The 13,126-nt window shown below is 41.7% G+C and overlaps 1 protein-coding gene across 1 annotated transcript in view; it reads left to right on the top strand.

The window, feature by feature from the left end:
• The first annotated feature begins 3,033 nt into the window (after positions 1 to 3,033).
• The window catches only part of LOC135547384 (cystathionine beta-synthase-like), a 28,047-nt gene continuing 17,954 nt past the window's right edge, over positions 3,034 to 13,126 (top strand). Inside the window, exons 1-2 of the mRNA XM_064976370.1 lie at positions 3,034 to 3,248; positions 12,356 to 12,736. Coding sequence (XP_064832442.1) covers positions 12,363 to 12,736 — 374 coding nt within the window. The 5' untranslated portion in view covers positions 3,034 to 3,248; positions 12,356 to 12,362. The remainder of the gene's footprint in view (positions 3,249 to 12,355; positions 12,737 to 13,126) is intronic.

Below are 13,126 nucleotides of genomic sequence, written 5' to 3'. Positions count from 1 at the left end.
TCTGGATAACTTTGTGATCAGTCCCAAACTTGAGATGAGTTTTCATAAGTGTAGTTAGACCACTGGGAACGGCGTTGATCACAGAAATAAACTCTGTGAAAGGTTTTGGAAATGTTATAAATTGTTCATATGTGAGAATATGACCCTTGTTGTTAAAAATATCAAGAACAAAGTCAATATTCCCCTCATGCCAGCTGGGGTAGAACAATGACTTATTCCTTACAGTTATGTCTGAATCATTCCACAAAAGAGCTTTATGTGGGGGAAAATTGTGCCGGAAACATATTTTCCAGGCCATTAAAGCTTGTTGGTGGAACCTAGCCAATTTAGCAGGTCATCTTTCAGGAATATAATTACATTTCAGTAAAAATTGAAGATTTATTAAACATATTATTTGGAATGAAATACCATATTGAATCAGTATTGATCAAACATTTTTTCAACCATTTTATCTTGAAAGTGTTATTTATGCCAACAAAATCCAACACTTCTCGACGGCCTTCAGCTCTTTTGTTAGAAAGGACAGATTTTTTTAGTTTGTGAGACTTATTCTTCCAGATGAAGTCAAGAAAGGTCTTATTGATCTCTTTACAAGTAGCAGGATTTACATATAACAATAATGAGGGGTGCACAAAACGAGACAGTCCCTCTGCCTTGGACAGAAGTACTCTCCTAAGTATAGAAAGATCTCTTTGTAGCCAATTATTAAATATATTTTTAGTTCTCTTTATTTTAGGAGAGAAATGCAAATGTTGTCTGACTAAGTGGTTTTTTGACAGATGTATTCCTAAATATTTAACACAGTCCTTTACAGGAATATTTTCTATGTCTTTATCATCAGAGTCAAATAAACATACGATTTCACATTTAGAAACATTCAGCATTAATCCTGATGCAATAGAAAATGCAGCTATAGCATTAAGGGCATGGGTAACCTGGTCTTTGTCTCTTAAGAAAAGAGTAGTATCATCAGCCAGTTGGGAGATTTTGATTTCTTTGTTAAAAATGGTTAAGCCATACAAATTTGCATTATTCAAAATATCTAGAGATAGAAGTTCCACAACCAAAATTAATAAAAATGGCGAAATTGGGCATCCCTGTCGTACACTTCTGTTGATACCGAATCTTTTGGAAGTATTAAGGTTTAGTAGCACAGAACTATTTATATCTTTGTAAAACATGCGAATTACTCTAATAAAAGACAAATCCATGTTGAATTGTGTCAAAGGCTTTACAGAAGTCCAAGGTCCAAGACTAAACGAATGTTAGAGCTTATGTGACGGCCCTTCATTAATCCTGTTTGAGTCTCATTTAAAATGGTATCTCTTCATTTCTTTAATCTTTTGGCATAAACCAGAGCATTCAATTTGTAATCAATATTTAATAAAGTAATTGGTCTCCAATTGTCAATGAGAGAAGGGTCTTTATCGGGCTTCAGAATCAATGAAATAGGGCCCTAATTCATAGTGGAGACCATTTCCCAATTTTTAATGCAATCTTGAAACATATTGAAAATCGGGTCTTCTAGTAACTCCCAAAACTGTCTATAGAATTCAACTGACAGCCCATCAGGGCCAGGTGATTTCCCTTTTTTCATTGAATTCAGAGCCTCTCTAATTTCTTCAATTGACACAGGTGAATCGCAAACTGAGTGGAAATTATCCTTAATTACAGGGACATAATTCTGAATGTGGCAAATGTAGCTTTCACAACCATCTTCCTGAAATTGAGAGCTGTAAAGGTTTTCATAAAAGGAATTGACAAATGATAATATTGTAATGGGATCTTTGCATAAAACATCATTCATTTTGAGTGCAGTTATATATTTTCTTTTGTAGTTTCTCTTTTCAAGCGCAAAAAAAGTAACTAGTGTTTCTTTTCCACTCTTCAATCCATTTAACTCTTGAACTTACAACGGCACCCATTGCCAGATCAGTGTAATGCTGTTCTAATTCTAGTTGTAAAGACTTGAACACAGACTCCTCTTCTTCAGATAGATTATCTTTCTTTAGAAAACTGTCACGCTTGCTCATCATCTCCTTTTCTCTAATTTTCTTTAATTGCATCAGCTCTTTGGTGCGTTTAATGGCTACCACTCTGACTTTATATTTGAAAAATTCCCATCTACTTCCATGACCCAAGTCTTTTCTTGCAAAAATATCTTTAGCTAATGATTTGATGTTTTCAATGAGAGTAGTATCTTTAAGAAGTGTGTTGTTTAATTCCCAGTATCCTCAAATACCTTTCATTTTTTTAGTAGCTTGTAAATTCAGGGAAATCAAGTGATGATCAGAAAAGGGAGCCAACTGATGATCTACATCTATAACAAATTGTAACAAAAAAGGGGAAATTAGGAATAAATCTATTCTAGATGTACGTGACATAGTTTTGTTGGTCCAGGTATAACCCTTAGCATCCGGATTGAAATAATGCCAGGCATCCTCAACACAGAGATCCTTGCATAATGTAATGATAATGTTACTATTTTGAGGGTTTCGACTCATTCTAGAAAACGATCAGCAGATGCATCAGGTGTTTCATTAAAATCCTCTGAAATAATTAGAAAAGCCTTTGAGTATTTGTTGCTTAAGTCCTGTACTTTCCTGGTACATTGGGTAAAAAGGGTCTTATTAGGAGCATGTGAGTTATGTCCATATACATTACAGATGATGAAAATAGCATTGTCAAGTTTAACAGTTACTATGACCCATCTCCCGTCTTGTGAAGATGTGGAATCTAGAATGTCACCTTTAAACTTGTGAATAAGTGTCAAAACACCAGCAGAATGATTTGATCCATGACTGAAATAGGCCATATCTCCCCTGAACAAGGCATCATACCTTTTAAGAAACGATTACGTGACGATTCCCTTAGCAACTGAGTTACGCAGGATGACAACGGTAACACGATTGGTCTACAGTCTGCTGAGCGGAGCACGAGACGTTTCGCCATCTATTTACCAATGGATTCTTATCTCCTCCTTTTCTAAAATCTCTGGTAGATCTATCTTGCGTCTTATGTGCGCAAAGGCCCGACAAATGTGTAAACTCTGATTGGAAGAGCAAGACCGACAAAAGCCCCCACGGTAGCCAATCAACGCACACACCAAACAAATACACTCGAATCAGATTGGACCGTTGTCACTCTTGGGCTGCTGGCAATGCTAAAATAGTCGCATTCTACGAAAGACCTTTGAAATTGGATCACATATCGGTACATCACCACTAGCTTCCTTAATTAACTCAAAGGTGAGTGAACATCAATGTTACTACCAAAGAACGATATTAATAACCCTAGAATTTTTATTTTTGAGAATTGTTTTGACTGATTCAGAACACTCCACCATTCCTCACGTGTGGCGCTTGAACATCATAGCGCTCTGTCTCTTTCCAATCTATTACAGTGTTATGTTATAGGGTTTGTTGATTGTGTGGTGTCATGTAGAGTGACTTGACCATCTGAAACAACTGAGTGACATGAACAAGCATGATGAAATACCATTTACAGTAGCATCATCAGTCGCGCCAAAGTAGCCTACTGTAGCCAACGGGAACAATGGTGGAGTCCTATTACGCTGGTTTGGGATGAACCGGGCAATGTCCCGTCAAGATAGGGAGGAGCGCCTTTCTCATATCAAATGGTAATCTGCGCGGATTGGTCATGTTGTCAACAAGGTAGATGGTGCATCTTCCAGAAACAAACATCTCTTTTCCATGAAATAAATGTTGTCTCTTCAAACTAGTTTTCATTGGGAAGGCACTTTTGCTTGTATAACAATTAATTACGTCACTTTTGTTTTTAGGCGTCTTCGCTATCCGCCAGAGCGGAACACCTGGCTCACGACCGGGACGCATCCCTGTTCCAAAACGAATGCAATCACTTTTAACCCGAGATAAACTCCTCCCACTAGGGTAACCCGGGCCAGATAAACGAACCTCCTCAGTGTAAAATGCGGCGATTGCATCATCTCTTACGACATTTTGGAGCCTAACAAAACGTATAATTTGACATGCTGGTGAATGGAAGATGTGTAGAATTTAGTAGCCTACGACGGAAGGGGGCAAAGTGTTGCCTACAATAGAAAGGATACATAATAGCAGCTATTAATTTGATGTCAGAATTTATCTTTAGGTCTAATGTTACTTAACTGTTTTTTAATAGATTCGTCTCCACAGGTTTGTCTGTGCACTTTATTACAGGTTTGTCTGTCCACTTTATCTAATGCTGAATAGATGACTGACACTTGAACAGATTGACACTAAACCTATAATCAATAACTAGAATCATAAATGGTACGGCAACTGCTTGGCCTCTGACAGCAAGGCACTACAGGGGGTAGTGCATAAGTCCCAGTACATCATCAAGCTTCCTGCCATCCAGGACCTCTATACCAGGCGGTGTCAGAGGAAAGCCCTAAAAATGACCAAAGACTCCAGCCACCCTAGTCATAGACTGTTCTCTCTGCTACCGCACGGCAAGCAGTACCGGATCGCCAAGTCTAGGTCCAAAAGGCTTTTTAACAGCTTCTATCCACAAGCCATAAGACTCCTGAACAACTAATTAAATTGCTACCCCCCACCTGCTGCTACTTTCTGTTTATTATCTATGCATAGTAACTTTACCTCTACCTACATGTACATATTACCTCAATTACCTCGACTGTGTGCCCCCACACACTGACTCTGTACCGGTACCCCTGTATATAGCCTCGCTGTTATTACAGTTTAATTTAGTAAATACTTTCTTAACACTAATTTTTCTTAACTGCATTGTTGGGTCAGGGCTCGTAAGTAAGCATTTCACTGTAACCTGTTGTATTTGGCGCTTGTGACAAATACATTTTGATTACATTTTTTAAAATTATGTGTACCCTATTAAATCAGTACTAGCTAGGTAGTGTAGCCTGTAATTGCAAAACATTTTACATTTGCAAATGGTATATTGGATTGGGGGAAATGACATGCTTTAATTCCCACTGTGTAGACTGATGTAAGACCAGTGCATCCTGGTTTTGCCTTTAGATAGTAGAATAAATGTAGGAAAACATCATTTTTTAATGATCCGATGTAGCTGGCAGACTAAATTACTATTCATTGAGGCTAAATTCACAACCTGGCACTCATACCATCAGGGCCACCGAATCATCCCCAGCTTTCAATTGGCTCATTCATCCCCCCTCCTCTCCCCTGTATCTATTCCCCAGGTCATTGCAGTAAATGAGAATGTGTTCAGTCAACTTACCTGGTAAAATAAGGGTTAAACAAGTACAACAAAAAACGAATATGATCCTTGGAAAAATGTGTAAGACGTCAATTAGTCTGCATAGGCTTACTTGAATATTCAGAAAGCCCTATCAGTTTACCTATAGCAGGGATGTGCAATTGGTGTTTTTGTAGGCCACGGATCAATTCTCTCCGCTTGCTTTCAAGAGGGGCGCCACTAAAATGTTTTGCTTGCAAGGAGAGAGCGGGCAGGGCACTCAACAAAATGTAGCCTAGGGCCCCCAAAAGGCCGGACCGGCTCTGACTTCATGTTTGGGTATGGATGGATGGATGGATGGGTACGCAGACCCGTAATCCACTGCGGCCCCTCAATGATGAATTCAGATTTTTTTTGTGGCCCAGAACCGTTCAAATATTCCCATCCCTGACCTATAGATAGGCTATTCTAAAGTGGTACAATTCCCGAGACCTCACTGTTTACGCACTGTGTTCAATACACATTTTTCCAGTCAGAACCCAGTTGTCTTTGAACGCACTGAAGTCTGAGATTTCTGAGTTTCCAGTTGTTTTGAACACAGCAGAAGTCATACTGGTTTGACAACATGGCCAATGTATTCAACCTTTTCTGATCCATGGTGTTGCGTGTGAATGTTTATCATTTTAAGCTTGGAAAAGAGACCCTATCAGACAGATGTTTTAAATTCTTAAACCCAGACTTGGATCACACACCCTCTCCACCGAATAGGAGGTAGGGGAAGCAAAATAGTGATTGTTTGCGACGTTAACAATTGTCCACGCATTCCTTCCAAACCACTCATTGCTGAATTAGCGATTTCCGACATGTTGTGTAATGTTCATGGCCGATGAGCACCGATACGCTTTATCTATAATTTCTCTTCATATGACTTGGATTGAAAAGGATTTGCCAGTAGATTGTCGACGTGATTCATAATAATGACTGCTTGTCTAGTTTACTATCTAACATTTTGAAGGTATGATGTTGAGATGACCAATCCAGGTTATGATAACATTTATCTGTGGTTATCAGGTTGCTAGCTAGCTAATACTGTAACATGACTGAACAAGGTAAGCGGCTCGTGAACGGTCTGCAACATTTCTGAAAGTTAAAATGCGGTCCCACCTATATGCGATAGCAAGAAAAAAAACTGTAATCTGTGTTATAACATTTGAACAGTTTTATATAAACTGTTAACAAACTGTTTTCCTTGCAGTAATGGTTCAAGCATTTTTTATGGCACTCAGAGGCTGCAGTATAGCGAAGTAATCGTTCGACAAATGATTATTGGCGTGATTCTTTCTCCTAGGAGCAAGAGTGCTTCCACATTTTTTTTCCAGGTAGCACAGCAAAATGTTTTGGAGCATATGCAACCAAAATGGTAGCACTGTAGAGCCAAGCATCACATACATTGAAATGGGCAGTATCTGTTTCTGCAGACTGTGTGCTCTCCCACTCAGTATCTGTTTCTGCAGACTGTGTGCTCTCCCACTCAGTATCTGTTTCTGCAGACTGTGTGCTCTCCCACTCAGTATCTGTTTCTGCAGACTGCTCTCCCACTCAGTGTTTGTTACTGCAGACTGTGTGCTCTCCCACTCAGTATCTGTTTCTGCAGACTGTGTGCTCTCCCACTCAGTATCTGTTTCTGCAGACTGTGTGCTCTCCCACTCAGTGTTTGTTACTGCAGACTGTGTGCTCTCCCACTCAGTATCTGTTTCTGCAGACTGTGTGCTCTCCCACTCAGTGTTTGTTTCTGCAGACTGTGCTCTCCCACTCAGTATTTGTTTCTGCAGACTGTGTGCTCTCCCACTCAGTGTTTGTTTCTGCAGACTGTGTGCTCTCCCTCTCAGTGTTTGTTACTGCACATGGACACTCATATCCCCATGTGGTCTCTCTCTCCCCACAGCCCCCAGCTGTTGTTGGGGTCTGTGTTGCAGGGCCAAACACCAACACACCTGCTTTATAGAGGTATTCAAAAGAGCACACCTAGGGTATTAATAGTAGCTGTAGTAAAATGTGGTGTGTGTGGTGTTGCTGTGTTGGTCTCGCCAACATCAGAGGCAGTCACTAAAGCTCAGAATGTTTAAGTTTCCTGGGTGTGCGCTGCAGCCTCATACTGAAGTACACAGTCTTGGAAACGGTTAACACTGTTGCTTCTTATGCTGTTGTTGTCTGTGTGAGCTGGTCTGCATCATCATCATCATGTAACCAGTCAATCAGTGTGTGCCGGGCAGGTGTGTGTGTGTTCCTGTGTGTGTTCCTTTCCCTTAGCACTCATTAACAGCTGCTTTTAGAGTTGATGGATACAGACTGTGTGTGCCTATTGTCATTTCCATGTAAAAGGACCCATGAGCAACAACGTCAAGTTCATAGGAGCATATCAAATTGGGTGTCAAATTAAAGCTAAGTCTATATTTTAGGGAAATGAAGGCACAGATTCATTTTTCAACCATTTTCCATAATAAATGTTTTTGGCATAAGTAAAGTCTTTGATTTCTGGTCAAGAAAATGTCTTAAAAGGTATTACAAATACACCAATAGACCCCGCCAACTAATATCAACACTTATATATTTAGTTTTGGAGAAATTATTTGCCTTCTGTATGTTTAAGAAACATTGCCTTGTAATTCTTTTACCAAAGTCCCACTTATCTTGAATATATTTTCTAATTTCTCTCCCTCATGAGGAGGGAGGATAATGCAAATTCATAGAAATAGCAAGTAAAGGTAGACCTACCAATTAGTTCTAGTGTTTTTACTTATGTCATGTTTTGTTTATGAATTATTAAGTGATTAAACTCGTAATTATCTTACTTCAATTGAATTGCTACAATGGGATATCAGAGTAGTCACAGTTGGGTCACTTGCTACTCCCTTCCACTGGCATACTGTTCAGCTCATAACTGTTTTCTTTCTCTTTCTGTCTGGTGGTCAAAGCAAGACTGAAAACAGTCTGGACAGCCCCTCCTCCTCTTTTCAATGTCACCTCTCCTGGCTCTTACTAACACCTACCCAACCCATGAGCCCCCTCACTTTCCATTTACTGAAACCATCATCCGCACCTACTGAGCACTGACTGACACTGGACGTCCATGGACCTTGAAAAGCACTTTACATTTTGGCAGTCCGCTCCGTCTGTGGTTTCACTGTTTTTTGGGCCGGACCGTCTGTGGTTTCACTGTTTTTTGGGCCGGACCGTCTGTGGTTTCACTGTTTTTTGGGCCGGACCGTCTGTGGTTTCACTGTTTTTTGGGCCGGACCGTCTGTGGTTTCACTGTTTTTTGGGCCGGACCGTCTGTGGTTTCACTGTTTTTTGGGCCGGACCGTCTGTGGTTTCACTGTTTTTTGGGCCGGACCGTCTGTGGTTTCACTGTTTTTTGGGCCGGACCGTCTGTGGTTTCACTGTTTTTTGGGCCGGACCGTCTGTGGTTTCACTGTTTTTTGGGCCGGACCGTCTGTGATTGGTCCATGATTGGTGATCAGACCAAATCTAAACCAATCATCGACGTCTATGTTTCACAAGTTTGGACAGCACAGAAACAGTAAAGAAAAGTACAGTACAGTAGATTACACTAGAGCAGTTGTTCTCAACTGGTTTTGCCTTGGGACTCAAATTGAACCAGGTTGTCTCAGTCGCGACCCAAGTTTCTTGTTGCGAAAAATAATCACCAAATCCAAGTTTTTAATGCTATGTTGATAGTAAATGTAGCAATTACATGACAAGGGTAAATAGTTTCCATCTCATTCATTTTGACCATATTCTTGATGAGTGTTAATCAACTCACTGGTTTGAAACCTAAAAAATCAACCAAAATAGCGCTGCTAATAGCTCTATATTGAAAATACTGTGATTTGAAGAAACATTTTTCAGAGATTAAATTATTAAAACATGTATGTTCATGATCATTTCTACACACTTTCTACCTGGTTTAAGTCGTTTAAGTTCAGACTAGTTCACCATAGAATAGGTTATGCTCAGCCAGGCAGAGGAGAAGCTGCTGTGTTCTGTTAGTTAACAACTTAACCAGCAGCTTTGGTAGGCTACTTCTGTTTAAACCAAACCCTTTCAGTGCCGTTGTACTCGCAGGAAAAGATGTCGGACCACTGTCCAGTGATAATAGATATTTGATTGAGTTGTTAACCCACACAATCTGACATTTTAAAGGCCCAGTGCAGTCAAAAACACATTTGTCTGTGTTTTATATCTATTTCCACACTATGAAGTTGGAATTTGTTTTGGTGGGATGGAGATTTGGCCTTCCATGGTGGCATCACCATGCGGTAGTTAAGTTAATAGACCAATAAGAACACGTTCCAAACCTCTCTGCCAAGAATATTTGTTATTTTTTCAGTTTTCCCTCTCCACTCAGACCACTCACGGACAGTCCTTGCTTGAAAAATTGCCCTTTGCTAAGAAGCTATTTTTGTTTCTTTTTGACAATTTTAATTCAAAACAATCACAGTAAGGTACTTAATTGTTACCGAGAAACGATATGATGTTGAGATAGATGGCTCCATTGGACCTTTAAAAACAAAGTAGAACATTTGACTTTTTTCTGTTAACCTGTGTTAAAACAAAAACACATATAGACTCGGGTTATAAAGTCATCCTAATAGCAGTGTTGATGCAATATTGAAAGGGTATCTTGAAATAACAAGGAAACGATGCTGACTCAACCATTTGTTACCTGCTGGTAGTCGTAAGCTGAAGACAGGATAATCTGCACTGTGAAGGTGACCTTGCTCCTCTTGCATCATCACCCAGAGCTGGGGTTAGCTGTGGACCATCTCTATGGTTGTTTTCCGATGTTGCTACATTACATTTACATTTGAGTTATTTAACAGACGCTCTTATCCAGAGCGACATCCATCTTAAGGTTGCTAGGTGGGACAACCACATATCACAGTCATAGTAAGTACCTTTTCCCTCAATAAAGTAGCTATCAGCAAGGTCAGAGCTAATAAGAGGGAACGGAGTCAAGTGCTAGTGGTACTGAAGTTCACGAAAGGCCAAGAGACTAGAGGTGGCAGAACGGAGTACTTGGGTTGGGGTGTAGGGTTTGAGCAGAACCTGTATGTAGGGAGATGCAGTTCCTCTTGCTGCTCCGTAGGCAAGTATCATGGTCTTTTAGTGGATGCGAGCTTCGACTGGAAGCCAGTGGATTGTGCGGAAGAGCGAGGTGAAATGGGAGAATTTGGGAAGGTTGAAAACCAGGCGGGCTGCAGCGTTCTGGATAAGTTGCAGGGGTTTGATGGCACAATTGAGGAGCCCAGCCAACAGCGAGTTGCAGTAGTCCAGACGGGCGATGACAAGTGGCTGGATTAGGACCTGTGCTACTTCCTGTGTGAGGTTGGGTCATACTATATGGATGTTGTAGAGAATGAAGCTGCAGGAGCGAGTGACTGCTTTGATGTTTGCAAAGAACGACAGGGTGTTGTCCAGGGTCACACCAAGGTTCCTTACACTCTGGGAGGTGGACACTGTGGGGTTGTCAACTGTGATGGAGAGGTCTTGGAGCGGGCAGGCCTTTCCCAGGAGGAAGAGCAGCTCCATTTTGTTGATATTGAGCTTGAGGTGGTGGGACGACATCCAAGCTGAGATATCTGCCAGGCATGCAGAGATGTGTCACCACCTGGGTATCAGAAGGGGCAAGGAGAAAGGTGGTTGATTGTCATCCGCATAGCAGTGATAGGAGAGACCATGTGAGGATATGACGGAGCCGAGTGACTTGGTGTATAGTGAGAAGAGGAGAAGGCCTAGAACCAAGCCCTGGGGAATACCAGTAGTGAGAATATGTGGTGCAGACACAGATCCTCTCCACGTCACCTGGTAGGAGCGCCCTGCCAGGTAGGATGCAATCCAGAGCCTGAGGTATCCAGCCCTGAGAGAGTGGTGAAGGATCTGATGGTTCACTGTGTCGAAGGCAGCGGATAGATCTAGAAGGATGGGAACAGAGGAGAGAGGGTCAGCTTTGGCAGTGCGGGGGAGCCTTCGTGACACAGAGAAGAGCAGTCTCAGTTGAGTGACCCATCTTGAAGCCTGACTGGTTAGGTTCAAGAAGTTCGTAATGAGAGAGATGGTGACAGAGTTGGTCAGAGACAGCATGCTCAAGTGTTTTGGAAAGAAAAGAAAGACGGGGTACCGTACCGTTCTGTAGTTTTTGACATCAGATGGGTTGAGTGTTGGTTTCTTGAGGAGGGAAGCAACATCGGACCATTTTGAAGTCAGAGGAGACGCAGCCAGTGGTCAGTGATGAGTGTATGAGGGAAGTGAAGAATGGGAGAGGGGGGCGAAAAGAGGTCAAGGCGTCAGGTAGTTCTGTGTGAGTGGGATCAGTGAATTCAATTGGAGTAACTGTGGAGCGGGTGTCATCAACCTTCTTTTTGAAGTGGTTGACAAAGTCATCCACAGAGAGGGAGGGTGGAGGATCCAGCTGAGCATGAACAGAATTTACAAATGAACCCTGGACAGAGCATTGTTTCCCACATTGGAGCTTTGTTTGGTCAAAGTTGCTGTACATTTCGTCCATTTTGACTTGTTAGGCTTTCTACACGATCGTTCCCACCTGCAATCTCTGAGAAGACTGCTATTTCAGAAGTACTTTGCTTGTCTGTTTAAGCCGTACAGAAAGGGAGAGTTGTCATTGTTATCCAATAGAGTAATCAGGATAAGTCGTGTGTGCCTGTGTATGCAGAGCTCGGCTAATCGGCCCTTTTAAAAGAGACCCAACGGCAGAGACCGAGGTTTCGTGCTTTATACTCTAGTCTCTGCAGTGTGTAGCCTATATAGGTTACCTGTGTGAAAGTCTGGGTAGGCCTGTTGGGGGAGCATTCTATTCTCCCTGGCAGTATTCACCTGGACATATCCTGGTTTGTCCTTGTTATGGAAGGACAGGAATGGTAATAATGTATAAATATACAGAATGTAACCACATTGGGTGTGTTATTTTTCATAGATCTGCATATTAGCTGAGAAGGGTAGTACATTTTACTACAATAATTTGATAATCTTTCAGTTACTCTTTGTCTCCTCTCTCTCTCTCTCTCTCTCTCTGTCCTCTCTCTCTCTCTCTCTCTGTCATCTCTCTCTCTCTCTCTGTCCTCTCTCTCTCTCTCAGGTGAGTCATGTCGTCGGTTTTCTCCAGCACGGACTCTGTGGGCGCCGAGCCCTCCGTCTGCCCCAATGCAGCCAAGCTCAGCAACGCACATGCCAACGAAGTGGCTGCCATTTTGAAAGGGGGGTCCAAGGTCAATGGAGAAGCCATGTTGAACGGCCACAAGCTCTCCATGAATGGATTGGCTCAAGTGAACGAGGACAGTGCTGGCCATAAGGCCCAGAATGGGTCGGTCCATGTGAACGGGCACGAGGGGGAGAACGATCTAGAGAAGGCAGCCGCAGGCGTGGAGGAGAGGCAGTGGATCCGTCCTGACTTGCCCAGCAAATGCACTTGGAAACTGGGCGGGTCTTCCGTAGAGTCCCCTCACTGCCACTCTGAACTGTGAGTCACATCTCCATAGCAGAACATGAGAATTTACACATATTCTGCTGATCCTCCATCCTCTTTGAACACCTACAGTCCATCCAGAAACTATTCAGAACAGTTGACTTATTCCACATTTAGTTACGTTACAGCCTTATTCTAAAATGGATAAAAACAAATGTTTTCCTCATCAATCTACACACAATACCCCATAATGACAAAGCAAAAACTGTTTTTTAGAAATTGTATTCAAAATAAGAAACTGAAATATCACATTAACATAAGTATTCAGACCATTTACTCAGTACTTTGTTAAAGCACCTTTGGCAGTGATTACAGGCTAAAATCTTCTTGGGTATGACGCTGCAAGCTTGGCACACCTGTATTTGGGGAGTTTCTCCTATTCTT

Source organism: Oncorhynchus masou, chromosome 10 (genome assembly GCF_036934945.1).
Source record: "Oncorhynchus masou masou isolate Uvic2021 chromosome 10, UVic_Omas_1.1, whole genome shotgun sequence".
Taxonomy (NCBI): Eukaryota; Metazoa; Chordata; class Actinopteri; order Salmoniformes; family Salmonidae; genus Oncorhynchus; species Oncorhynchus masou.
The sequence above is the reverse complement of the archived record's forward strand: the minus strand, read 5'-3'. Positions and strand labels throughout refer to the sequence as shown.